This window comes from Rhinolophus hipposideros, assembly GCF_964194185.1.
Source record: "Rhinolophus hipposideros genome assembly, chromosome: 11".
In the NCBI taxonomy this organism is placed as follows: domain Eukaryota; kingdom Metazoa; phylum Chordata; class Mammalia; order Chiroptera; family Rhinolophidae; genus Rhinolophus; species Rhinolophus hipposideros.
The window spans coordinates 54,157,863-54,185,410 of NC_138057.1; the positions used below are offsets into that span (position 1 = coordinate 54,157,863).

Here is a 27,548-nt window from a genome sequence, read left to right on the forward strand (position 1 = left end):
AGGCTGGGGCCACAGAGGAAAGGCTCTAGATGCCACACTAGGGGAGTGCTGGGAGAGGTGGATGGAAGCAGGAGTGTGGGCAGGGAAGCAGGAGTGTGGGCAGAGAAGCAGTGGTGTTCAGAGGGCAGGGGGATATAAGAGGCAGGCCCCAGGTAAGGTCAAGGGCCAAGGTGGAGCCGTGGGTCTACATGTGAGATGTGGCTTCACCAAGAGACCAGCTGTTCGTGGATCAGATGCCACAAGAGATGGAGGCAGTGGGGGTAGGACATGTTGTCAGAGTGCTGGTGTGGCAAGCCCGCCAGAGACAGAGGTGGAAGGGGAGGGGGGTTGGGCCTTTCTCAAGGAGGGAGTGGATGGAGCCATGAGTGTGGATGAGTCATTAGAGAAAGAAAAGTAGGGAAAGGAGTGCGTCATCTCGAGCTTTCATGACTCAGCTCCCAGGCAGAGCACTTCCATTAACTGAGCCTTCGCTGGTGCACTTATTCACACACAACACACACTCAACAGCCGTTTATCCTGGCCTCCCTTCCGTGTGCCAGCATCTGCCCTGGTGAAAGAATCCTAAGAAAGTAGCCCAGTTCATGCCCTCCCAGACCCGACGTAAACAAACACTGTGACCCACATGATGTGACAAGTGAGAGAGCATCATAAGGGACAAAGGACAGAGTGCAGGATAGAGGCTTGGCTAGGTGGTGGGGCCGGGGAGAGAAGGCCAGGCATGGAGGCTGGTCCTAAAGGAGAAGAGGTAGGGGTGTCCTAGGGGAAGCGTGGGGAGGAGGCAGACCGCGCTGGGTCGCTTGCTGTGCAGCTGCACATGTGGCAGGTTTGATACTTGGTGACAATAGGAGCACATAGGACGCCTAGCAGATGTGTCACACTGACTCAGGCGTGACATGGGTCACCAAGGCCTGTGAATTCTCATGTGTCCATTTGTTTGTGTGTCTCTGCATCACGCATGCGTTCATTCAGTCACTCGTGATGCCGGCATACGTTATTGAACGCCTGTACTAGGATGAATCAGACCCAATCCCCGGCCTTGGGGGGCTCAGGATGTGATCAGGAGGACAGATCAGGAGCATGTAAATATTGACATGAAGAGTGTCACTGCAGGGTGATGGGCAGACGGCACAGGCACTAAGCTCTTGGCATGTGGCCGTGGGGTGTAGGTTGGAGGACCCTGGGAGTCATCTGCAAGCACTGGGCATTATCAGTGCCTCCCCTCCCAGTCAGGGACCTGGTCCTGGCTTGCCCTTAGGGACCCTGCAGGGTGGGACAAGACCCAACCAGGAATGGGGTGGAGAGAGACTCACCCAACCCCCAGGGCGCCCCCACGGGCAGTTGGCAACCCTGGCTCATGTGACTGTCCCAGGCAGTGTTAGCTAGACCACCCGGGGTTCTGATATGCTTTCATGCCCTTAGACTCCTGTTCTACAAGAGTCAGGGTGTGGCTTACCCAGGAGCCATTCAATTGCACCCAAGTCCGGGGCCAGAGCCAGCTTCTCCCACCTGTTCCTAGCAGGCCTGCTGTGTGCCCCACGCCAGCCCGAGCAGTTGGCCGCTGGATGAGCCCGGGATGTGTACTGCTATCTCTCTGCAGCCTTACTGGAATTAGGAACTGACTGAACCCTGCCAAGGCAGAGAGGAAAGAGAACTTGATGTTCTTTTTCAGAGTTCAAAAATAGTCCTTTTTGAGTTTTGAGGAAGATCTAGACTTTTAAAAAAAAAATCACATTCCCCAGTGCTAAATTCAGCCTTGCTAATATCTACAAAGAGTGAAGCAGCAGGCGATGTTGGTGTGCTGTTTTCCTCTATCACTTACGTCTGGTGACGTGGGGTGTGCAAAACCAAGCAGGGGAAAAGTCGTGATTTGCTGCCTAGGGGTGGCGAAGGCAATGTGGGCTTCAGACCCACCAGGTATTCTGCTCAGCAAAGGAGATTTAACTTGGCCCCTCCCTTCCTCCCTCCATCCTTCCTCTCTTCTACTCCCCCCTTCTTTCCCACTCCCTATCCTTCCTTCCTTCCTTCCTTCCTTCCTTCCTTCCTTCCTTCCTTCCTTCCTTCCTTCCTTCCTTCTTCCTTCCTTCCTTCCTTCCTCCCTAATTTCCTCCCAGAAGCAGAATGGTATTATTTCTTCTTAGACCTGCTATTGACATATATTACCTCCTAGAATACAAGTTATCTGTTTTTAGGATTCTGAAGTAGAGGGGAAGTTTCAGAACTTTAGAACTGCTAGTGACCTAATACGTGGAGGAGTGGGTGGGAATACTAACTTAGAAGCTAGGAGAATACACCCTGAACAGTCTTTGACAAATCATTTCCCTCTTGAGCCTGCCAGAAAAGTGGGGGGGTCGAGAGCACCAGCCCTGCAGGCTTATTATAGAAATCAAACAGCATAAAAAGATGAGATGTCGTGTGGCTGTTAAGTCCTAAGTGAAGGTAAGAGATGATCAGTGTTTAAACACACCCCATTTTACAGGTGAGAAAACTCAGGCCCAAAAAGCAGCCGTGACCTGGACAGGGTTACCCAGCAAATTAGTACCACGGCTGGAGCCTAGGTTTCTTTCCTTTGTCCCCTGGCACTTCCTGTCCTTTCTTGCCTCTGTCCTCCTTTCTGGACTGTTATGGGAAGATGTCACCGGAGCACAAAATGCATTTTCCATTTTCCACCTCTCGATTTACTCTAAACAAGACCAGACAGCCCTATGAGATCACATCTTTACTGTGATTCCCAGCAACCTTTGCAAGCTGTTTTTCCAAACCTGACTCCCAGCAGCAGCCTAAAATCACCACTCCCCACTCCCCATGCGGGAGCTCCAGAAGGTGACAAGGTGACACATGGTGATCTAATTCACTGGCTGCTGACTCAGGTCTCAGCTCCCACTGCCCACGTAGCCACAGCTTAAATTAAAGCCCAGAGAGCTCGAGAAAATGCAGATGCCTCTCTTTCTACCAGTTCTCCTTAGCGATGAGCAGGCAGGTCTAATTTTAGCAAAAAAGACTCCTAGAATGTGAGAAACAGAAGGGACTTTGAGATCATCTCGTCTTGTGGTTCTGGGCTCCCACTGAGCATCAAATCATCCAAGGAGATTAAAAAATATACCTCCAGAGATTTGGATTAGTTGGTCCAGCGTGGGGCATTGAGATTGTCTTAAAGTTCCCAGGTGAATCATATGTCCAGCCATGACCTTGTCTCATCCCTTCTTGGAGAGAAGGCTGAAGCCTAGAGAGGGGTGGGGACTTGCCCAAGATTGTGCAGCATCGGAGGCACGGTCAGGACCTCAGGAAGTTCCTTGGGTCTCCTGACTCTTCCCTAAGGGATCTCGTGTTTTCTCTCTAACCAGAAATGGCTGGAGGAATTAAACAAAAAAATTAAGCAGCAAATATTTACCAAAAGCTCATTGTTTTCTGGAAGAGGTAGAAGAAAGATGATATTCTTTCCGGCCTTCAGAAGCCCCCCGTCCAGTAGGGGAAGCACACTCGTACCTACTGATCTCTAACACCATGTAGGCTGTGTGCTGTGATACGGACACCAGGTGCTGGAAGAAAACGAGAGAGAGAGAGAGAGAGAGAGAGAGAGAGAGAGAGAGAGAGAGAGAGAGAAGAAGAAGAAGGAGGAGGAGGAGGAGGAGGAGGAGGAGGAGGAGGAGGAGGAGGAGGGGTGTGAGGAGGGAGAGAGAGAGAGAGAGAGAGAAGAAGAAGGAGGAGGAGGAGGGGGGGAGGAGGGAGGGAGAGAGAGAGAGAAGAAGGAGGAGGAGGAGGAGGAGGGGGGGAGGAGGGAGGGAGAGAAAGAGAGAGAGAGAGAGAGAGAAGAAGAAGAAGGAGGAGGAGGAGGAGGAGGAGGGGGGGAGGGAGGGAGAGAAAGAGAGAGAGAGAGAGAGAGAGAGAAGAAGAAGAAGGAGGAGGAGGAGGAGGAGGAGGGGGGGGGGAGGGAGGGAGAGAGAGAGAGAGGACCCGGAAGACACCTGGGAAAAAGGTGTTATTCTGTCTTGAGGGCTGGAGAGTCGGTTGTTAGGTCAGATTCAGCTCCAGGGGCACAACTGGATTTGAATTTCAGATAAACAAGAATAAGTTTTGAATATACGTAGGTCCCAAATACTGACTGAGACCTACTCATACCAAAAAGCATTCATTATTTATCTGAAATTCCAATTTAACTGGGCGTCTTGTACTGTTGTGTGCTAAATCTAGCAACCCTACTAGGGGCCATTTCAGCAGTGGACACTGCAAATGAAGAGAGAATCACCAGCAGAGAGGACAGCATTGACAGAAGCAGGAGAATCTACTGAGCAGTGACCGTGTGTGATGCTGGAGCAGAAAGGGTGTGAGGGGGGGCCGGTGAAGCCAGGCTCTGAGGTCACAAGCCACTGTTCCTGCACCTGGATGGCTGCAGCGGCCGCTCACTTCCCGCCGTGTCCTTCCCTCCCCTGGTAGTCAGTTCCCAGAAGGCCAGAGTAATAGTCACAGAACTCGAGTCAGACCAGCTCATGCCCCACTCAGGCTTTTAGTGGCTTCCCAGGCTGTACCTGGAAAAATGCATTCAAACTCCTTACACCTCAACCTAGAAGACCCTGTAAGATCCAGTTGGAATAAAATCTACTCCCACGGGTTGCTCTGAGGATTCAGAGGCAGAGAGCCAGGCACTGTTCTCCACTTTGCCCCTTGAAACTACCTGTGGAGCTTTAAAAAAGGCAGATGTCTGCGCCCCCGTCCTCAAGATTGTGGTTTAATTCATCTGGGGTAGGCCTGAGCATCAGTTTCCAAAGATTCCCCAGCAGTTCCAGTGCACACCCAAACCAGAACCGCTGACGTACAGCAGATTCTCTGCTCTGGAGGGAGTGCTCGGTGAGGGGGGGTGCTGTGCTGTCCACCGCTGTCCAACTTCGTGTCTGTCCGTCTTCTGTGTCCCCCTCACTCCTGGCCTTCCACAACCTGTGCTTTCCCACCTGCCATTCCCTCTGCCCAGAACGCGCTGCCTCCCTTCTGTCAATGTGGCTGCACTTACTCATCCCTCCCATCCAAATCCCTCTGTTCCCTTCTCCCAGAACTCACTGAACTTTTCCTTTACAGCACTTGCCATACTCTGTGCTTATGTTTCTAATTGTGTGGGTACCTGTTAGCGGCTCTCTCCCCTAGTAGACTGTAAGCTACATGGGCAGGGACCCTGTCTTTCTTGTTCCCGCTGTCCACCTAGCCCCTGGAGCTGGACACATGATGCTGGCACTCGATACATGTTGAAGCAATGAATGAATGAAAGAATGGCTGAGCGCCGGGGTCATGTGGTCAGATTTTCATTTCCAGAAAGGTCTTTCTGGCTGCACTGTGCTGAATGCTGTGAGGGTGGCCAGGACACCGGTGACCACACAACGTGGCAGTACAGCCAAGAAATGAAAGGGCTTCCACGAAGACAGAGGTGGGACCCAGGAGAGACACTATCTGGGAGGGTGGGTAGTTGGTAGGGGGTTGTCATTTGAATGAAGTTCTACCCTGAGGGACAGGTGACAAGATGGAAGGGGATCCAAAGCCAGAGGCCACTGCTGGGAAAGTTCTGTTTTGGCCAAGTAGGGTTGGATGTGCCAGTGGGACATGGGGGGACATCTGTGAATCTGAGGCTGGGAACTAGGCTGAGGATAGAGATTTGAGAGTCACGGAAATAGAGGCAAATAAAATTTCAAAGTTGTTATGCAAGTGCTTCTTGCCATTTCTGTGAGCAAACATTTTGAGAGTGTGGAATAGCCTCTTCTGGGAGGCTCTTCTATCTGAGAGGGGCGAGTCATGGGCCTCTCTCATGTCCCATGTCCCTGCAGCTATCCTGGGCATGCACACTCTCATGAGCAACCAGCAGTATTACCAGGCTTTGGGCAGCAGCTCCATCGTGAACAAGGAAGGACTCAACAGTGAGTATCAGCCCCTGGCAGCCGTGCCTCACCCCTCCCCGCCCCCAGCCAGGACACCTTGGAAGTCTTCACCACGTCTCGCTTCCTCTGCCCACTTATGCTCTCTGGCTCGTGGCAGAAGTTTTACATATTTATGGAGCCAAATTGACCCACCTTTTCCTTTTATGCTCCTGGAATTCCCGTCTTATTCACAAAGGTCTTTCCCATCCCGATATTATAAAAATTGTCCTCCTGTACTTTCTTCTAAAAGTTTTAGAGGTGTCCTTCTTATATGCAACTTCTGACTTCACCTGGAATTCATGTTTGCGTACGCTGTGAGAGGAACTCAAACTTTCATTTTTATTTTTTAATGGATATCCCATTGTCCCCACACCATTCTTTGCAGAGTGTGTCTGTTCACCACTGGGTTGGGACTCCCCCATGATCATAAACTCCCACACATCCACATGGGTCTGTCTCTGGGTGCCTCTCCTGCTGCACGAGTCTCCTTGTCCTTTCCTGGGCCAATATTGCATTCGTTGTCTTAATTGCTCCAGCACATTGTTCCAAGCTGCCATTTTGGCCTCAGAGAGAAATGGGGGTGCCAAAAGGATAATTAGCCCCACTCTGAAAGACTTACTCATTACTTTCCCATCTGGGCTTCCGTTGATCCTGACCAAAGCCCACTGGGGCAGTGACTGTTCACATTCTGCAGATGAGGACACAGAGTAAGGAACTGGCCCAGTTCTTGCAGGACCGCAAAGGCCAAGTCCAAGCAGGGCCCAAACCCTCTTCCATGTCCCCGAACTCTGCTGCCACTTCCTTCGACAGTCCTTGTGTCGACAGAAAGTGATCTCTGCTTCTGTGAGCCATCTCCCTTTTGTGGGTCACTCTAGGTGTGATCAAACCAACACAATACAAGCCTGTGCCCGATGAGGAACCAAATTCAACAGACGTGGAGGAAACACTGGAGCGGATAAAGAGCAACGACCCGACACTTGAAGAGGTTAATCTCAACAACATCCGGGTACGTCCCTGTCCTCTCCCTTCACCTGTGGGATGGAGGAAACCCATGTCTGTGTCACCCTGATGCAGACGGCCAGGCTTGGCTGTGTAGAGAGACGGGCCTGTTTGGGCTCTGGGTGCTTCTGGATCAGGAATAGGGGCCAAACCTGTAGAGGGGTGGACAGTGTAAACAAGCACCTCCGTGGTCCTAGTTTCTTTCTGAGGACTGACATCAGGCCCTGATGTTCACCCCGAGCCAACCCAGCTTCGACTCGGGAAACTTGCCATGGTATTCAAAACACAGAGCTTCTCTGAGATAAAACTGAGTCACACACACAGGGCTCCATGGGATCTCAAGGCTGGAAAAGCCCAGTGCCCTTCAGGCTCGTGGGGTAACCCAGGCCCTGAACCACCACTGCTGCTGTATGCTGCACACATTCAGCCTCTTTCTGCAGCCCCGGGAGGGAGCTGGTGGCCCAAATGTTGGAAGACGTATTCCAAGCTGTTAGCTATATTTCTCCGGACATTTCCTGTGTGACCACCCAGGGCGGAGGAGGACAGATGGACAGGCAGTCCTACCCTGGACAAGCTGCAGGAAGAATTCAGAAGCAGGCCCAGCTGCCTGCCCACCTGCTCAGCCGGAGGCCAGCAGGATTAGTTCTGGGAGGGTGGGGGGTAAGACAAGAAGCTGGCCCCTCACTCCCCAGCTCCTCTTTCCTCTCTTCTCCTCTTTCTTTTAAGTGGCTGCCAGCCCCACAGGACAATCAGATTGGAAACCTGTGCCTGCCGTGTTCTCCTCCACTTGGCCTCGCATGCTGTGCTCCCATGGGGAGCTACAGTGACGCCCTGAAATGAGAGATCCGTTAAAACACAGCCAGTGTCTCTCTCGGGTGCCTCTATTGTTTGCCGTGTGCCCTGTGGGAGACACTGGCACAATTCAGAACTGTGCCCCCTGGCAGTGAATACGGTCTCAGAGGGCGGGGGTGTGTGGAAACTGGCCATAGCCCTGCACCTTCACCAGGCCTCAGTTTCCCCTCCGTACACGTGGCAGTTGGATTAGATCAGTGGTTTTCACCTGAGGAGATTAAAACATATATGCCAGTGCCCAGACCTACCCTCTCCTGAGATTCTGATTTTATTGGTCTGGGGCAGGCCTGAGCATCAGCACTGTGAGAAAATTCCCCAGGAGCCTCTGATGGATGATGGGGCTGAGACCCTCTAGGACAGATGTCCCTTAGAGATCACCTGGTACAAGGCCCCCTGCCCCTGCCATCTCTGTTTGCCAGAAACAGGCCCAGAGAGGGAAAGAGACTTCCCCAGAGCCACATAGTAGGTCAGAAACATTGCCAATTGCTGGGGTGGCGGCCAAGCCCCTCACCCTCAGGCCTGAGTTTTTGGCACAACACTGCTCTGTATCCACTGCCTTGAGTTTTGTTTCTCCTCTGGTTGCTGCATGCACAAAGAAGGAGTTGAATTTCCTCCCTGAAATTTTCAGGGAGGATTTTCTCAATTTATTTATCAGAAAGTTCTCCCCAAGTCCCAGCCATTTGGGGTGAAGCCAGGGAGCAAGCAAAGCCACAAACGCTTTTCCCATTTAGCTTTTTGATCAGAGACTTGCTAGGAATCTGGCTGCATGTGTGAGAGAGTTACCTCCCTCCCCCCACCATCTGTCTGCCCAACCTGCCCCTGGTGGGGCTGCTGGTGACTGCCTGCCTTTCTCTCTGCAGAATATCCCCATACCTACCCTCAAGGCGTATGCAGAAGCCCTGAAAGACAACTCATATGTGAAGAAGTTCAGCATCGTGGGGACACGGAGCAATGACCCAGTGGCATATGTATGTACTTTTCTGTTCTGCTGTATTGAGGGTGAGGGAGCAGACATAGACACAGAAGGGTTGATGCTTGTGGCCTCAGGCCTGGCCATATCCCATGGATGAAGAGCCTTGTGTGGTTGGTGAAAGGCACTGGACTAGGAGGAGAGTCAGGAGAGGACATGGACAGATAGTTGTCACCTAGTCATCTCCTATACATTTTCCTAGTTAATCTCCACAGCCACCCCTGATCCCAGAAGTGCAGATCTCCCCACTTTGCAGATGAAGAACCTGGGGTGCAGGGATCTCAGGCAACTTGCTTTGGCCAGAGTTGCAGAGCAAAGGAGAGGTGGAGCTGAGAGTTAAATGCAAGTCCAGTGGACCCGAAAGCTGGATCTCTCTCCATTCAGCATGTCACATATGGATAAGGGCCTACCCCTCCCTGAGCCTCAGTTTCTCCATATTTAAAATCATTGTCTTCATCAGTGGGTTCAGATGACCAATTTGTTTTTCACCCATGTCTTAAAAATATTCCTGTTTATTGTACTCATTATATTGTACTTATTATAAAGTAGCTATCAATTATTTTTTAAAAATCAACACATATTTATTGAGAGTCTCTCTGTGCTCAGCACTGAATTAGGCTCTGGGACCACAATTGTGACCAAGACTGTCACAGCTCCCATTTGGCCATGCAGACAACTAAAGGATAACAGTACAGTGTGATTACTATACACTAATAGCAAGTAAAAAGTACAGGAACTAGCTTACCAGAGATGGTAATTAACCATTTCATAGCAATCAGTTTGTCAATATGCACCAAGTAATTTGCTGGGAGTTTGACTGGGATTGCATTGAACCTAAGTAGATCAAATTGGAAAGAACTGACATCTTGACAATATTGCATCATCTTTCCGATGAACATGGACTATATCTTTATTTATTTAGTTCTTTGATTTTGTTCATCAGAGTTTTGTAGTGTTCCTCATATAGATTTTGTACATATTTTGTTAGCTTTATGCCTAAGTATTTCATTTAAGTACTGCATCTGCTAACAGGAATAGTATTGTGCTTTTAATTTCAAATTCCGTTTGTTCATTGTTGGTATAAAGGAAAGCGATTGACTTTTATATATTAATCTTGTATCCTACAACCTTGCTATAATCATGTATTAGTTCTAGGAGGGTTTTTGTTTGGTTGTTTTTTGTTTGTTTGTTTTTCTTTTAGTCAATTCTTTTGAATTTTCTCTGTAGACAATAATGTCATCCGCAAACAAATACAGTTTTCTTTCTTCCTTCCCAATCTGTATACCTTTTATTTCTTTTCTCGTCTTATTACATTAGCAATATGTTAAAAAGGGATGGTGAAAAGGAGCATCCTTGCCTTAGTAGTAAAGTTTCAAGTTTCTCAACATTAAGTATGATGTTAACTATAGATTTGATACAGATATTCTTGACCAAGTTGAGGGAGTTTCCCTGTATGCCTAGGTTACTGAGTTTTTACCATGAATGGGTGTGGGGTTTTGGCAAATGCTTTGTATATATTTATGGATATGATTATGTGATTTTTCTATCCTCTTGATGTGATAGATTGCATTAATTGATTTTCGAATGTTGAACCAGCCTTGCATACCTGGGATAAATCCCAGTTAGTCATGGTATATAATCTTCTTTTGTACATTGTTGGATTTGCTCTTTTCTTGAGGATTTTTACATCTATGTTCATGAGAAATATTGGTCCATATTTTTCTTGTACTGTGCCTAGTTTTGAATTAGGATAATGCTGCCCTCAAAGAATAAGTTAGGAAGTATTCCCTGTGCTTCTGTGTCTGAAAGAGAATTGGAATTATTTCTTCCTTAAAATTTGATAGAATTCACCAGTGAACCCATCTGGGCCTGGTGCTTTCTGTTTTGGGAAGGCTATTAATTACTGATTAAACTTCTTTAATAAATAATGGCCTATTCAAATTATCTACTTCTTATGTGAACTTTGGCAAATTGTATCTTTCAAGGGTTTGGTTCATCTCATTGAGACATAGAGTTGTCCACAGTGTTCCTTTATAATCCTTTAAATTCCCATGGGATCTGTAGTGATGTTTCTGCTTTCATTTCTGATATTAGTAATTTGTGTCCCTCTCTCTCTTTTCTTTATTTCTTTTTTTTCTTTCTTTCTTTTTTTTTTTTTTGTGGCTTGACTAGAGGCTTATCAACTTTTGATCTTTTTAAAGAATCAGCTTTTAGCTTCATTGATTTTTCTCTATTGATTTCTTGTTTTCAATTTCATTGATTTCTGCTCTAATTCTTTTTTGTCCCTCTGCTTTCTTTAGATTTAATTTGCTGTTATTTTTCTAGTTTAAAACGGAAACCTAGATTACTGATTTCAGATCTTTCTTCTTTTCTAATGTATACATTCAATGCTATAAATTTTTCTCTAAGCACTACTTTTGCTGTATCCCACAATTTTGATAAGTTATGTTTTCATTTTCATTTAGTTTAAAATACTTTTTAATTTCTCTTGAGATTACTTCTTTGACCTGTTTTTTTGTTTGTTTAAGAAATGTGTTATTTCCACATATTTGAAGATTTTCCAGTTGTCTTTCTGTTACTGATTTCTAGTTTAATTCCACTATGGTCTGAGAAACATTGTATGATTTCTGTTCTTTTACATTTGCGGTTTATCTTGGTGAGTGTTCCATGGGAGTTTGAGAAGAATGTGTATTCCACAGTTGTTGGATGTAGTAGTCTATGGATGTTACTTATACCCAATTGATTGATGGTATTGTTTAGTTCAATTATGCCCTTACTCATTTTTAACCTGCTGGATCTGTATGTTTCTGATAGAGGGCCGTTGAAATCTCCAACTTTAGTAGTGAACTTGTCTATTTCCACCTTGCAGTTAGTTCTATTGGTTTTAGCCTCACATAGTTTGATGCTCTGTTGTTAGGTGCGTACACAGTAAGGATAGTTATGTCTTCTTGGAGAACTGACCCTTTTATCATTATGTAATACCCTTCTTATCCCTGATAATTTTCCTTGCTTTGAAATCTGTGTAGTAGAAATAAATTCTTTTCTGAATTTTAAAATAGGTAGGACAATTTCCTTCAATATTTTTGGAATGATAGGAATAGCTCATAGTCTCTTATTGCTGCCAGCGGGGAAGCTCTGGACAATAATCTCTTACCTCAGGAGATCTCCAGTGTATCCTGAGTTTGCCCATAGAGACATGGCTGACAAAGCCGCAGGCCCTATACATTGCTATTTCATGGATCAGAAACCAAAAACATCTATGCTGGCACTCAGCTCAGCTCCACGAATGTTTATGGAACATTGACTCTGTGCCAGGCCAACAGCTGATGTCAGCCCGTTCATACCAGTATATCCATTGTCAAGTACTGAAATGCTCTGGATCAGGTGGTAAATAAGGCTGCCAGAGTTCTGTAAGTACCCTTATTGCCTGTCCCAGCTTTTGTTCTAATGTCCCCCACCCCGGCCCCGTTTCTCCACTCTGGTCCAGCAAACAGAGTTGACACCTGGTATGACAGTAGCTCTAGGACCTGCTCAGCCATCAGCATGTCCACTTGGATCAGCCTGGTGCACTTGCCTACTGGTTATTAAATATTTTGATTATCAGAGCCAGGCAGGCCTTTCCTAGGGAGCAGGAGGAATGCTGTGGAGAGAATACAGATGGAGTCCCTCCCCTCAGGAGGGTCCAACCTTCTTAGGGTCACAGAGACAGCTAACATGCCATCCTGGGATCACACAGCAGGAGGAGTGGTGGAGGGTTTGTGGTGATTTCAACCAGGAGGGCTTCCTGGGAGCCAAGTTTTGTGTAGGGTTTCAGCACGACAGGAGGAAGGGCGTTCCTGGCTCAGAGCGAAGTTTCAAACAACTGGGCCCACGGGTGGTACATCCTGGCCTATCAGCTGCTGGTATCTCCTTTCCTCCATGCCACATTGTTTCCATCAACTGCTAATTACCTCATTTCCTTCAGAGGCTCTGATTGTCATCTACACCCTGGCTGAATTCCTCCCAAACATGCTAGCGGCCACCTGAGCTCCTCTCCTGCCATTTGCCCTGGTCACTTGCCCACTGGGGTGGTTTCCCAGGCTTCCCTCTCTGCTGCTGAAATGAAGAGAACAACAACTCTGTGGAATTTCAACAGGGAAATAGAAGAGACAAGTGGAGAGAGTTTAGGGAGATTGGAACTCCATTAGTCACTCTGTGAATAGCGACTGAAAACTTACTATGTGGGCACCATGGGAGGAAGAAGGTGAATTTTCAGCCCACCAACAGTAGACAGTCTAACGGTAGAGACAATACCAGTATACAAATAATCTAAGTAAAGGAATACAAATTCACAAGGGAAGTTGTGGATAAATTCTTTGAGGTTCAAGAGTGCAGGCCACAGCCAGCTGGGAATGTCCACACAGGCTCTTAGAGAAGAGGCACCGACAATGGCCTCGAATGGTGGGCATGGCTTGGACAAGTGAAGCAGAAATGAAAGAACATTTCGGATGGCAAGGACAGGATGAGCAAAGGCAAAGTGGAGGGAGAGCACTGGGCATGCACGGGAACTGGGAGTAGCCCTATCGTAAGGGAGCAACAAGAGTTGAGGCTGAACAGCGGAGTAGAACCAGGGAACAGAGACTTTGGATGCGGGTGAAGAAGCATGGGCTTCTTTGGTAGGGGTTCAGTAACCATGGCAGGTTGGAGGGGAGGAGAGACACAGAGTTGTGCTTGGTGAAGGAAATTGTGGAGATCTTCTTGCCTGGTCCCTGGCTCAGACAGCATAAGTGTGCAAGAGACTCTCGCTCCTGGCAAGGTTCCCTCATTATTTTAGGTTCTACCCAAGAGGGGTTCCAACCTTGCTCAGGGTGACTCACAGGAACCCTCGCTTTTCTCTTGTGGCTCAAGGCCCTTGCTGAGATGCTCAAGGAGAACAAGGTGTTGAAGACACTGAACGTGGAATCCAACTTCATTTCGGGAGCTGGGATCCTGCACCTGGTGGAAGCTCTTCCATACAACACTTCTTTAGTGGAACTGAAAATTGATAACCAGGTAAGCTGGGAAGGGTCTCCTACTTCACGACATGATACTGACCATTCTGCACTCTCTGCATCCTGCTGGATGGAGCCAATGCTGCTGATGATAAAAGCTCCAGAGCCCAGCTTTAAGGGACCTCCACCATGCTCACCTTCCTTCATCATTCCCATCAAGTGCTCTTCCAGCTTTTGCTTGTGCACCCCTAGTGATGGGGAGCTTACTCCTTACCTCTCTATTATTATCCTTCCTTATATCCAGGAGAAATTAGCTCCCTGTAAGTCCTATTTTTGGGGCTTAATTCTGTTCTGTGCTGCATACAGGAACATCTGTTGCACAGATCTTATAAACCATTGGAGTCTTCCTCACCAGGCTAAGTACCCCATTTTCTTCAGTCACCCCCGCCCCCCACTCAATGGGCTTTTGAATCTCCTTTCTATTGAGGTTATTCTCTGGACAAATTCTAGTTTGTCTTTGTCTTTATGGGGTTATCATTTCTCTATACCTTCTGTGGTACAGTCATTTATTTTCAGCTGAAGCTGATAATAATATGTTGTATATCACATGTGTTGAGGTTCTACTGTGGGCCAGGCTCTGTGCTATGCACCTGACATACATCATCTCTGGTCTTCTCAGCCACCTGCAGGATGTGGGTATTATCTCTCTCAGTTTGCAGAAGAGAAAACAGCTCAGAGAGGCGAAGACAAGCAACTTTCTCAGGGCCACCAATTTCGCACTTTAGGTGGCAGAATTTGAATCCAGTCTCTCTGACTCTGAAACCCACACTCCTTCTTTTACATCATGTGGCTTCGAATGGTAAAATGCTTTCTTCTTTGTGGTGTGTGGATAAGGAACTATTTTTTCCTACATTGAAAATTTTTGCTGAATGGTCATATAAATATGTGCAGAGGAAAAACACTAGCTGGAAATATAACATTGTAAATAGTGGTTATCCCCGAATGAGATTATTTGTACCTTTTCTCTATTGTAGAGTATTACACACAGAGAAGTACATAAAACTTAAATGCACAGCTTAAGCATACCAGGCACGTAACCCCTGTCCAGTTCAAGAACTAAAGCATTACCACCCTCCGGAAGACTTTGATGGCCCATTCCCAATCATACCCTTCCAAACTTGCTCTCTGCCTTTGCTCTTGCTTTTCTTTCCTGCTGGAATGTCCTCCCCTGCTCCTACTCCATTCTGTGCCTGGAGAAATCCTCTTCCTTCTGGATTCAGCTGAAGCCTCTCCTTTGCCCAGTGGTGTTCTAGAGCCAGCGTGAGCCAGCTTGTAAGAGCTGATTGCATGCATCTCTTCTGAACTCCCTTTCGGTGATGGCATATTGGCACCTTGAAATCGCCCCTCGTAGGAGTATTTACACTATGGAAATTGGCAAATCTACAAATCCAACTTTTTTTGTTTTGAGAGCCACCGTGCATGCCACTGCCTTCTCCCGTCAGCCTACGTACCCCTCCCAGCCTCTCCCTCCGTGTTCTCCTAGTACCTTGGCTTCCCTCTGAGATTCGCAGAAGCTGGTGCTGTGTCTGAGTCATCTCCATATCTCAGTGCCCCGCTCATAACTTGGCCCCGCAGTGGTACTTGGTAAGCAGGGCTGCCCTGGATGGTTGTCTATGCTGTTCACTGCACAATGAGGTGGCAGAGGATGAAATCCAACCCACACTTTGCTCTCCAAGCCTTGGTATGGGGCTTTGTTCACACAGAGAGGGTACATTTTTCTAATTCCTATGTAGAGGCTACAAGAGCCTGCAGCAGCCCTGTCATGTGAATTTGCTACATTGGACTCCTTGCATGTCTCACATGCCAGTGGCCTTGCTGCTACCTCGCCCAGCCCCAGCCTCTCCAACCCCCATCCTTTATGCTCCTCCCTTGGCCCTGCTTTATTGGAGGTAGGAAGGGCACAGCAGGTAGAACAAAGGCACATAGCAGGCTTGACAGCAGCCCTGGGCCAAACCGTGGGATTGGCTAGTCATGTGACTCCCAGTCTGGCAGGGCAAGGAGTCAGGGTCTACCCAGTGTCAGCTGAAACCTGACTCCTGGGGGCAGAATGTTGGCCAAAGATGGCCCAGAGCACGGGCCTCAGGTCATTGTGGTGGCAGCTGTCAGGGACCGAGCTGCTCACCTTCCCTCTCATTACTGCCCCCCACCCCCAGCCCAAAGACTGAGCCAGTGCAGACTGTCACCCTCACCTGGCTGAAGACCCTGGTGCAAGAACAATCAGTTTCCTGAGCCTCAGCACCTCACTTGTAAATAAATGAGTCTCATAATCTCTACTTCTGAGGAGATAACACACATAAACTATGCAGTCGTTAACTTTTGTAATTACTCCAAAGGTGATCTAGGGAGTTCACATATTATTCTGAATTCATTTACTGAGGAGGTAGCATGAATCCATTATACCATTTAATGCTCACACACACTGCAGGTGGGTATCACAACCCGTCCCCATGTTATAGGTGAAGAAACTGAGGCCCAGGCAAGCAACGTAACCCACCGAAGATCACACAGTAAGTAAGTGGCAGAAGCAGGATTCGAATCTAGGTCTGTGTGACTCCAAAGTCCCTGAGCTGTGCCTGTCTGGGCTCTTGAACCTTCTTGTAGTTTCACATGGACCTCACTTGGCTTTTCTCAGCTGTCTCTTTCCTTTGGTGTGAGGCCAGAGCACGCTTACCACCTGCCACTGCCATCCTGGGAGCCTCGTTTTTGGTTTATCTCAGCATCTGGTGCGTGCCAGCTGTACCCTAGGGCTGTGCTGGGTGCTGTGTGTGAATGAGGCTCTGGCTCTGCCCTTCAGGGATTCTACACTGCATGGGAAGACACACAAGTACAGAAATGATCATCAAAGAAGATATTCCAGCAAGCCACAGACAATGGACCCTGAAGTCCACTGCAGGGAGCAAGCTTAGTCAGGAGCAGACATCAAGGAGGGCTTCTTGGAGGAGGCGGTTTTTGCAATACATCTGTAGGGTGGACAATATCTCAGAGGGTAAAGCAGAGGCCATGGCATCTCCGGTGTAGGGAACCACACGAACGAAGAAAAGGAAAAAGGAAAACCATGGAGCCCATCCAAATATGATTAATGGTATCCCCAGAGGAAGGCCAGAAAGGGCGTTGGCCAGGGGCTCTGAATGGGTAGGTTAAGTGAAAGTGGGCTGTGGGTTGTCCTGTGTACCAGTCGGAGTTGTGCTCTGGGAACATGGTTCCCATCTGGATTGGAGAGGCTTGGGGGCAGGGAGAAGGGAGACCAGCCCTGACAACATCCCAGATGAAGGGACCTGTGGAGAAATGCTCCCATATGCCTGGAGTCTGGAGATCAGATGGGACCTGGCAGGAGAGGAGGAGGGAAGACTGAGGCCTATCTTGGGGAAGGAGCTCTGCCACCCAGGCTCAGAGGAAGGCCACCCTTGCCTCTCACAGTATGTCCCAGGAGGCCTGGGTATGGCCCAGCCTATAGGCTTTTAGGAGCTGTGACAAAAAGGAGGTGGTGAGCGGTATTTGATTTATTCCTCATTCTTGGTTAGTCACTGAGGTCTTTGGAGACCGCAGATTTCTCCTTGTCCCTTGTGCCTGTAACCTGTGTCAGTGAGTCTCTATTCTCCTTTTTCCTTATATGGCCAAAGAAAGGGACTGGGGCATTCTACTCGGATGACAGGGAGCCTCCCAGGCTGGCTCAGGATACAGATTTGGGAACCAGGATCTGAGGCTGTTTGTTTACTCAGCCAGGCTTTCTTTATCTCCGAGCACAGTTCTGTTTCTGCCTTCAGTTGCCCTGAGAAGGCAGTGAGTGTGGGAGGGGACAGAGGGTCCCTGACTTACTGCTGCGGTCACTGAAAAAAGGGCTGGTCCAACCCTCCTTTTACAGGTGGGGAAACAGGATAGAAAGGGGATGGGATGTGCCAGAAGTCACAGATGAAGTCAGTGTCATACCTGGGCTGGAGCTGAGATGTCCTGCCTTTCAGACAGGCTGCATTTGTGGTTGGACAGGAGAGACCCTCTCAGCCTCCAGGGAGCAGGCTCTACAGATGGGGTTTCTGCAGGCCCTGTCCATCCCAAGCAGTTCAGATCCAAACAGTGGTTCTCTGCCCCTCTCAATTCACCCTCCTCACTCCCAACAGAGTTCCCTCTAACAGGCCCTTTTCCCAAACCCTTAGGGCACTGGGCACTTTCCCTGCCCCTCAGAACAGACAAGGCCTGAAAACGTGACCTCCTCCCCAAATGAAGATATGGGCAAGGTCTGGGGGTATTGACCAGTTCCTCACATTTCATTTCAATATTTAATGGTGAGGATGTGCTTAATATTTTGAAAAGAAGCTAAAAGAAGTGGGTTGTCTTTTCTTGTTTTTCCAGATCTTGTTTTTCCCCTTGTTTTCCTAGGGGAAATAAGTTTAGAAAGAAAACAAATGCTATGCTGGAATAGGATCCTGAAGGTTTTCACACAGGGCAACGACCCCCTTAATTTTAGTTTACCTACTTATGGCAGCTAGCTAATGCTATTTTAAATGAGGCTGAATATACTTTTGGTTTTGTAAGATATAAGGAAAACACTCTTGAAAACCGAGAGAGCAAGATTTTTGACTCGTGTTCTCTGTTTTGTTTCTTATACGTTTACCTCTTAAGCAGCAGCCCTTGTTCTGTGCATTGTGTTTGCCTCTGTAGTCTTGTTGTGCATTGAAGTAATTCAGCCTGGTACTATTCGGTCTCTGTGAGAGGACAGCATGTGTCACTCTCCTTCCCTCTCAATGCCAGTAATGTAATTTTACTGACCTTACTTCTCAGGGGAAAATGAGATAAAGTCAGTGGAAATGAGAGAAAAAAATGACATTAAACAAAAAAATGTTTTTCCTATGCAGGTCAGAATGAATCAGAATAAAGATCTATGACAACAACCATCTTGCATCATGTCAGGTCCCCACTGGAGGCTGCACTCCATTCTGAAAAGGCAGGAGCTTTCCAGACAGAAGATGGACTGACTCAGGGATAATCTGTATTCAAATGTCTGACATTTGAAGTCAAACGAGATCAGATCAGGTCCCAGCTAAGCCCCAGCTCTGTCACGTTCTTGCTGTGTAACTGGGGAAAGTCAATGTATCCATGTCTCAGTTTTCTCATCTATAAAATGGGAATAATACCAATACTCAACTTTAATAAGGTTGTTAGAAGGTTTAATGTGTTGATCCCTTAATGAATACCTGGCATATGGCCTTCTCTCAATAAAAGGGAGGTGATATTTCTATTATTAGTTAGACCCAGTTGGTGGTAGACAGGTGGGGTGGAGAGGACTGACCTCTGAGAGACAGATTCCAACTCATGCAAGGAACAACTTTTTAACCTCCATCCTTTCCTCCTTTATTCCCTCACTTCCTTTCCTACTTATGTTTACTTTTATAGTGAAGTGTAACTTACATATAGTAGAGCAAATATGTCTTAAGTGGACAGCTCAGTGGACTTATATATATGTACACCAGTGTAATCTCCACTGAGATCAAGACATAGAATGTCTCCAGCACCCCAGCAGGCTCCTTCATGCCCCCTCCTAATCAATACCCTCCAAATGCAACCGTATCCTGCTTTCTATCACCACAGATGAGTTTTACCTGTTAAACTTCATACAAATGGAATCACATGCTTGTGCTCTTTTATGTCTGGCTTTTTTTTGCTCAATAGTATCTGTGAGTGTATCAGTTATCTCTAGCTGTGTAACAAATCACCCCACCCCCAACTTAGCAGCTTAAAGCAACAATCAGTATGTTTTTAGCTCACAGTTTCGGAAGGTCAGGAATCTAGGAGCAGTTTTCTAGGTGGTTCAGCCCAGGATCTCTGATGAGAGTGCAGTCGAGGTGCAATCTGAAGGCCTGTCAGGGCTGGAGGAATAGCTTCCCAGATGGCTCCCTCCATGGCTGCTGGCAAGAGGCCGCAACTCCTTGCCATGTGGACCTCTCTATGGGCTGTTTGAGTGTCCTCACAATGTGGCAGCTAACTTCTCTCAGAGAGAGTGACCTAGGGCAGAGAAAGAAGAAAGCCGCCAATGCCTTTTATGAGCCCACCTTTGAAGCCACTCAGTCACTTGTGCCACGTCTCTGTATTAGAAGTGAATCATGAAGCACAACCACATTCAAGGGGTGTGGAATTAGGCTGCACTTTTTGAAGGGAAAAGTGTCAAAGAATTTTCAGACATATTTTGAAATCACCAAAGTGAGAATTATCTATATTATTTTCTGTCGTTAAAGATCTTTTTCTAACCACCAGAGCTACCCAAGGATGGAGCAGGGTGCCTCAAAGGAGGATGCAGTCCCATCACTGAGGCGTGTAAGGAAAACAGAACAATTTGACAACTGGGATATGGGGGGAAGTTTAACATCAGCTAGGGTTTGGGACTCTGGAGTTGAGCTAGATAACTCCCAGAGCTCCTTTCTGGTGTATTGTCAAGTGTTCCTAGTCGTCCGTGTCTTCTGGATCACCAAGCGAAGTCGATGGTTGGCCCTATCACATGTACAAAGCGAGCTTCTGATGCCCATGGCGCCATGGCCAGAATGGGGGTCTCAGAGTCAACTGCTCTAGGTCACAGCTCAATTCCACCTAAGTCGTTGATTGGTTGTTTTGTTAAATAGTGAATCTGATCATCTTCTCATCAGATTGATAACACTTGGTCATAGTAAAGGTGTGAAGACACGAGCTGTCATACACCACTGAAGGCTAGCTGCATCAGCATTTGTATCCTTTTCGAAGTGCATTCACAACTTTAATTAAAAAATATGCCCATCTTTCAACGGAGCAATTCTATATCTCCATGTCCAACCTAAAGAATACTCCACCACCTCCCCCTGCAAAGCCCACTGCCGTATTGTTTGTAACAAAGAGGCATGAAAGCAAAATAAATATCCATCTGTCCCAGGGCATCCCATGAAGCAGTTCAAAAGACTGAGTTACTTCCCTATGTACTGACTTGGAAAGAGCTCCAGAAAATATTAAATAGAAAAGGGAAGTTGCAGAACAGTAAGTATAGTAAGAATCCATTAAAAATTTTTTTTTAATCTGTATATTTCTGTTATATATTTCAAGCATAGAAAAAAAATTCATAGGAATACACCCCATTGGCCATGGTGGTTACTTCTGTGGAAAGAGGGTGGGGCTGGGGATAAATGGTGTGAAGGGAAACTTTCACTTTACTCAGTCTGCTTACTATTATTTGAAAATTTTTAATACTGAGATATTTATTTACAAATTATTTAATTCTTAAGAAAATCTGAAGGGAGGCGCGAATTCTTTCCCCAACCCCCTCCCACTGGCTCTGCCACCAGAGACCGATGTTCCTGGCATGAGAGGTCCCTTGGTGATTCCCCAAGAGGCTTCCGATTGCCTTTCACCCTGTGTCGAGGTCACCTCCTGATTTTTTTATGCCATCCAAGCAAGCTATTCATAGACTCACAGAACATAGGCCCCAGAGGCCTTAAAGGTCATGAAGCCTAAACTTTCCCTGTTTATGATGACATCTAGGACACCTTACAACACACAGTCTGCCCTTTATTTGCATATCTCTGGGGACAGTCAGTCTACTACCTTACCAGGCAGTTCCTTCTATGTGCAGACACTGCTGATGGTTAGATCGCAATCCTGCATGCTGAGCTGAACGCCATCTGCCTGGAGCTGCGCTCATCTCCCCTACTTCTGCCTTCGGAGTTCTCTCAGTGGCCCCTGAGTTCGGTGGGGACTAGCACAGACTCTGGAGCCAACTGCCTGGTGTTCTAATCCTGGTTCTACACCTGACAAGCTCTGTGATTGGGAGGACATTCCTTAATAGAGCTGTTCTCCATGTTCCTTGCCTGTAAGATGGCAGGTACAATAGTAGTACATATTCCACAGGTTTATAATGAGGAGAAAGTGAGCTAGCATATGTGAGATGCTTACGACAGTGCCTGGCATAATAATCACTAAATAGTAAGTGTTTGTAAAATAAGTAAGAGACCTGAGTCTTACTCCTGACCACATCCCCAGGGCCTCTTCTCTCATCGGTGAGATGACTGAGACCTTCTAGTCTCAGAGTCCTTGGAGAAAGGGAGGACCTGAGAATGAAGCACGCATGATGCTTCTTAAGATGTATGCACATTTTCGGTTTTACTCCTTAACGTGAAAAGAATGGTTTGGGTCCAAGATTAACGTGCCAGGAAGACTAGCTATGGTTACCTAATAGATTCCTGTATCCTTTTGCACACACCCAGACACATCTGCATGTATCCCAGGGATATTGGGTGCTAGTTTGAGAACGTGGTCCTAGAGGATCCTCCAAAGTCCTTCCAGCCCCAGGCCAAAGTCAAGTCTTGGCTCTGTCATTAAGCGGAGGGAGCATAGCCTAGCTTCCATCTATACATGGGCTCAGTTTACTCATCTCTAAGACGGAGGTGCCAGCTCCTGCCTGCCCTGCTCACCTCCCTGGGATGTAGGGTGATTGAATGGCGGCAGTTTGCATTGGAGTATTTTGTACTCTAGACTAAGCAACATGACGTGCCATCTTTGCAGAAGCAGCCCTGGCAGCCGCTGGTAGCCCCTCTATTCAGAGGAGACCTGAGCTTTCTGAGACTAGCTCATCCTGAGTTCTAGCAGAGCTCTCCCAGCAAGTCACCTCAAGGAGAGGCCAGGACTCCTGCTAAGTGGGGTGGGCAGGGGACCTGCCAGTTCCTTCTTGGGTCCTCAGAAGGTCTCTAAACCTTCTGCCAGGCCAAGCCAGCCAAAGTGCAAGGCTGTGCTGAGTCCTCCGAGGACAGGCCTGAGCTCTTCCCAGCACTTTCAGGAGCCTTGCCAGATGGGCTGGTGGAATTTCACCAGTGTCCCTCTGCCTGCCCTAGTCAGCATTTCCAGCCCCTTCTGAACCCCGACGAGCTCTGGGGAACTCAGAATAACCTGGGAGGAGTTCTCCCTCAAAATCTCAACTGTAATTCCGTGCTTATCCCTTTGGATACTGGGTTGATTTATCTTCTCAATCCTCCTGCACACTGAGTCTGTTCCTATTTTCTCCATTCAATTCAATTCCTTGACCTTGACCTAGAGATACTGGTACTGTGTGCTATCCAATGGCTCACAGTCCCTGGTAGCACCATCCAAAAGAACTTTCTTTGATAATGGAAATATTCTGTATCTGTACTGACCAACATGGTAGCTAGTGGCTGTTGCACACTTGATATGTGGCTGGTGTGACTGAGGAACTTTACATTTTACTTAATTTTAATTATTTAAATTTAAAGTTAAAAAAAGTCTAATTAAAAATGGGCAGGAGATCTGAATAGATGTTTTTCCAAAGAAGATATACATGTGGCTAACAGGTACATGAAAAGATGCTCAACGTCATTAATCATCAGGGAAATGCAAATCAAAACCACAATGAGATATCAGTCCGTGCCTCTTAAAATAGTCATCAAAAAGACAAGAAATAACAAGGGTTGGCAAGGATGTGGAGAAAAGGGAACCCCTGTGCACTGTTAGTAAGAATGTAAATTGGTGCAGCCACTATGGAAAACCGTATGCAGATTCCTCAAAAAATTAAATATAAAACTATCATATCCAACCCTTGTCAATGCATATACATGTGTATGGAAAATATAAGTAACTTTACATAAGTATGACCTGTTTTGTAACTCGGTTCTTTTCCCTCTACTCAGTATTGTTTTGTGGCCATCTTTCCAGGCCTGTGACCAAACATTTGCGTCATCATTTTATAGCTGCCCATGTTCTGTTATAAAGCTGAACTGTCATTTATGTGAGCAACTCCCTGTGGATATTTGTTTCCCTTTTCCCCCCACTATTTTAAATGAGACTGATGGACATCCTCACCATATTCTTCCCAACGCTGTGTATTATCAGGTGTTTTTCTCCCCCCCACCCCCTTTTAATCTTTGTCAAATGATCACTATAGATTTGGGGGTAGGAAAACAACCATTAGTTTGTTTAGGAAGTTTGTTTGTTAGTTTGTTAAAGTTAGTTTAGGAAGCTAACTCTGGCATTCCCAACTTACTGTGTGACCATGGGTAAATCCTTTTCCCTCTCTAGGACTCAGTTTCTTCATTTGTAAATTGAAGATTAGTTTAAACGACTGATTATCAAACCTGACTGTATATTAGAATCGCCTGGGAGTTTTAAAAACCTGGGACTTGCTCCCAGAGATTCTGATTTGATTAGTCTGGGGAAATAGCCAGAGTGGCAGCTGTTTTAAGACTAGGTGATTCGAATGTCTTTCCTGTGCAGATACTCTAGGAAGGCTGCTGTGGGCCAGTAGAAACACCCGTTCTTGGCATCCTGGGTTTGAATGCCAGCTCATTTCCTCCTGGCTGTGTGACCCTTCACCTTCTCCAAAGGTCTGCTTCCTGCTCTTGGAGGCGGGGTTAAAATCCCTGCCCACCACCCAGGGTTTCTTCCCCTAGAGCAGGGGTGTCCAAACTGTGGCCTGCGGGCCAACTGCGGCCCATGATCCATTGTTAATTGGCCCGCAGCAAATTCCAAAAATATATTTAGTTTACTTAAACCAGGTGAGGCAATACGTACTTCACCTTGAGTGATGGCCCGGCTGTTTGTGTATTTTACCACATATGGCCCTTGGTGAAAAACGTTGAAAAAAATTTGGACACCCCTGCCCTAGAGATTTAGGTTCTGCACAAATGGAATGAGTGGTGACTGTTGTTCTTTTCTTGACCAAAGAGCCAGCCCCTGGGCAACAAAGTGGAAATGGAAATCGTGAGCATGTTGGAAAAAAACACAACACTCCTGAAATTCGGCTACCACTTTACCCAGCAGGGGCCGCGGCTGCGGGCATCCAACGCCATGATGAACAACAACGATCTCGGTGAGTGGAAATATTCTTCCTCCCCACCTGCCTGTCATCTTTGCACCAGTCCTGGGGGTCTGGCAGGGACAGTTCCTCTGATAGTCCGGGTGAGCCTGACTGCCAGCTTTCACGTTGGTCACGTTTGTTTTCTGTGTTTGTGCCGTCTCTGCCCTAGGCTGTGAGCCCCTGTCTTAGGGGCCACAGCTGGGCCCTCTCCTCACCGAAGCAAAGCTCAGCTCAGCTCAGCTCAGCTCAGTCCAGAGCTGGGCCCAGAGGGCACCCTCAGTGAAATGAAACCTGGGAGGGCACAGGCTCACGTGAGTCTCCCCTCTTTTGAACACCTTTCTCTGCACTGAGTCCTGGCCAGGTCACAGTCTGGCTCTCGCCCTGATCCTAAAGCCCCTAACCAGCACCACAAACCAAACCCCAAGCCTGGGAGACTTCTCGTTGCTTTGAAGGTAAAAGTTGCAAATGTTGACTTCATAGTAAACAGGTTGCATTAATGTAATCTCCCTTAAAGGCATCGTTTATGTATTTTCTAAAAAGAAAAAGAAAAAAAGAAAATGTCACAATCTTTCTTACAGGCATGCACCAAATAGGTGCCCAAGTCAGTTGAATGAAAAGTGGGGTCAGTCCTTGACTTGTTCCCAGATGCCAGCTGTCCTCAAGCTCTGCGGGTAGTTATTTATTATGTGTGTTCCTGCTGGCTGCTAAAAGAGCTTGACATAGTATCCAAAAAGAGTGGTCCAATAAGGCTATAGGAAAATAAGAGAAAAACAAAAACAAAGCAAGAAAAGAAGTAGGTCTCATGTGTTAACATAATTATTATGTTCAGATGTGAGTTTCCTAGAGCCAAAGCAGGAGGAAGGCAAACCAAGTGACATTCTTATTACACAAGAGAAGGAAGTACGATGAGTTAAGAAAAGAAAGCTCGCTGCATTCTGGGATTGAGTTATGAAATAACTGTTTTCTAAAGGACAGTGTCGTCAGTGAGTTTTTCATCACATTCAGACCTGCTCTGCACGTGGCTCTTGTTCGCACGTGTTGTTGTTTGTTTTGTTTCTAACACTCAGTAAAATACAAAGAGCCTAAACCTAAGCACATCAAAGTTCAGGTATGTCACTTCCTGGAGATGAGTCTGAGGCTGAGTTAATGCTTGGAAGGAAGACCTGGAAGAATGGAGATGAATGTATAGGTGAGTATGCACGTGGCAGGTACTCACAGAACCTTTGCATAGATAACCACAGAGCTACACACACACACACACACACACACACACACACACACACACACACTCACACACTTTAGATTGAGTTAGGCAATTCAAACATTTGTCAAAGTCCTATGGGGCACTAAGTGTTGAAGATACAGGTTCCTGCTCTTCAGGATATCACAGCCCAGAGGCCATTCATTCATTACTCACTCCAGAGGCCACTTTTTTTCTAGAGCTGCAGGTCTAGAAAAGTCCATAAAATACAAACAAACAAATGGTTTACCTGAAGTGCCCTTATTTGAAATATAATACGAGCAAACACAAATAACTAAGAATCATAATTATTATGGTGTAACAGAAGTCATAGCTACTGTGAATTTTGCTAAGGACATCAGTCTAAACTCTGTTGGCCCAGCTGTGATCTGACTTCAGAATGAGCACTTACGAGTAAAAGCCTTGAGTTCTATTCTGATATGCAATCGCATCACATTATTTTTCCCTCCCAGCTTAGATTAAGCTTCCTATCTGCCCCTTGGTGCCTATCTTGGGGCTAACCCAGCTTTGGTCTTCCGGTGGCAAGCTGGTCTGGAGGTCTTTTTTCTGGGGACAGAAGGTTCCAGATGACCAGAGATCAAGGGTGCTGTAGGGATTCATTAAAATCAGCTGGAGGTTGAATGGCATGGCCCTCGAGGACTGTCCCCGTCCTGGGAGTCTGTGATTCCAAAATCCAGGCCCAACTTCTATCACCAGGCACTTCCTGAGGTTATGGCAGGGCCTCAGAGTGCCAGAGCTGGAAGTGACTTCGGGCCATCTCTCCAGCTCCCTTGTGGAGAAAGTGAGGCCTGGGAGGGACTGCCCTTCTAGGCAGTGGCTCAGTCAAAACATACCAGCTGTTAGTTACAGCAAGTGCTTTTAGAGTCTTTTGTGAGCCCAGGATTGTACTCGCTGATGTAAGGGGTAGCAGAAAGGCTAGTTCCCTGGCTCTAGAACTTTTACACCTTTTAAGGGAGAAAAGACTCAAACACCTGTCAAAAAATTCAAGAACGCCTGAAAACTGTATACAAACAAAATGAGGACATGATTTGTGAGGACAGAGGCCAGTCACACAAAGCATCGTGGTTGGGGTGGGCGTTTAGCCAGCCTCGCAAGGAAGAGATAGGTTGTGGAGGAGGTCAGGACGCATTCTTGATGGAGGTACAGCCCAGGTAAAGGCAAGGTGACAGGACCCCGTACTCAGGACAAGAGAGACAGACAGATCTAAAAGGACTGAGGATCTATTATGAGGAGTTAGACCTAGAACAAAAAACAATAGGAATCACCGAGAAGGAAGGGAAGGGCTTTTCAAACAGAGGGAACAGCATGGTCAAAGGCAAGATGATGAACGGGTACATGAGGCGTTCACAGGGAATGGGGCTGGGTAGAAGTGGAGAGGCTGTGAGCCGGAGGCCTTTACTACCACACTGAGGAGTTCGGTGAGGAAAGCAGGTGGGAAGTGGGACCATGGCAGTTTCCTGGACAGGAGTGACAGGTGATAAAAGTGGGCCTCTGGGTTTCTGTGCAGCTGTCCCCTTGGGGGTTCCCACAGAAGGAATTAGCGCAGAATCATTTCTGTGATTACACGTAACAGACTGCTAGTTGGTGTTACAGGATTTCTAGCCCACCTGCCAATTTTTGTAAAAGAAACACTTCTGATTGTTAGTGCATCATCAGCTTCCCCCTGCAAGAGAGAAATCGTTTCTTTCCAACACAGTATTTTCATCCCGCTCTCAGTGCTCCAATG

General features: G+C 47.1%; 2 protein-coding genes across 11 annotated transcripts in view; one reads left to right on the plus strand and one right to left on the minus strand.

Moving 5' to 3' along the window:
• The window catches only part of TMOD1 (tropomodulin 1), an 80,219-nt gene that overhangs the window by 47,965 nt on the left and 4,706 nt on the right, over positions 1 to 27,548 (plus strand). For all 5 annotated transcript variants that reach the window (XM_081066493.1, XM_081066494.1, XM_081066490.1 and 2 more), the window contains 5 exons: positions 5,805 to 5,894; positions 6,770 to 6,900; positions 8,606 to 8,713; positions 13,603 to 13,746; positions 24,429 to 24,573. In XM_081066493.1, the coding sequence (XP_080922619.1) occupies positions 5,805 to 5,894; positions 6,770 to 6,900; positions 8,606 to 8,713; positions 13,603 to 13,746; positions 24,429 to 24,573 (618 nt within the window). The remainder of the gene's footprint in view (positions 1 to 5,804; positions 5,895 to 6,769; positions 6,901 to 8,605; positions 8,714 to 13,602; positions 13,747 to 24,428; positions 24,574 to 27,548) is intronic.
• Positions 18,892 to 27,548, minus strand: part of TSTD2 (thiosulfate sulfurtransferase like domain containing 2) — a 32,488-nt gene continuing 23,831 nt past the window's right edge. For 3 of the 6 annotated variants that reach the window (XM_081066487.1, XM_081066489.1, XM_081066479.1), the window contains exon 11: positions 18,892 to 19,742. The gene's annotated coding sequence lies outside the window, so the exon portion shown is untranslated. Of the gene's footprint in view, positions 19,743 to 24,496; positions 25,094 to 27,548 lie in introns of those variants that run through there. The other 3 variants (XM_081066488.1, XM_081066478.1, XM_081066480.1) reach the window with 2 other exon arrangements.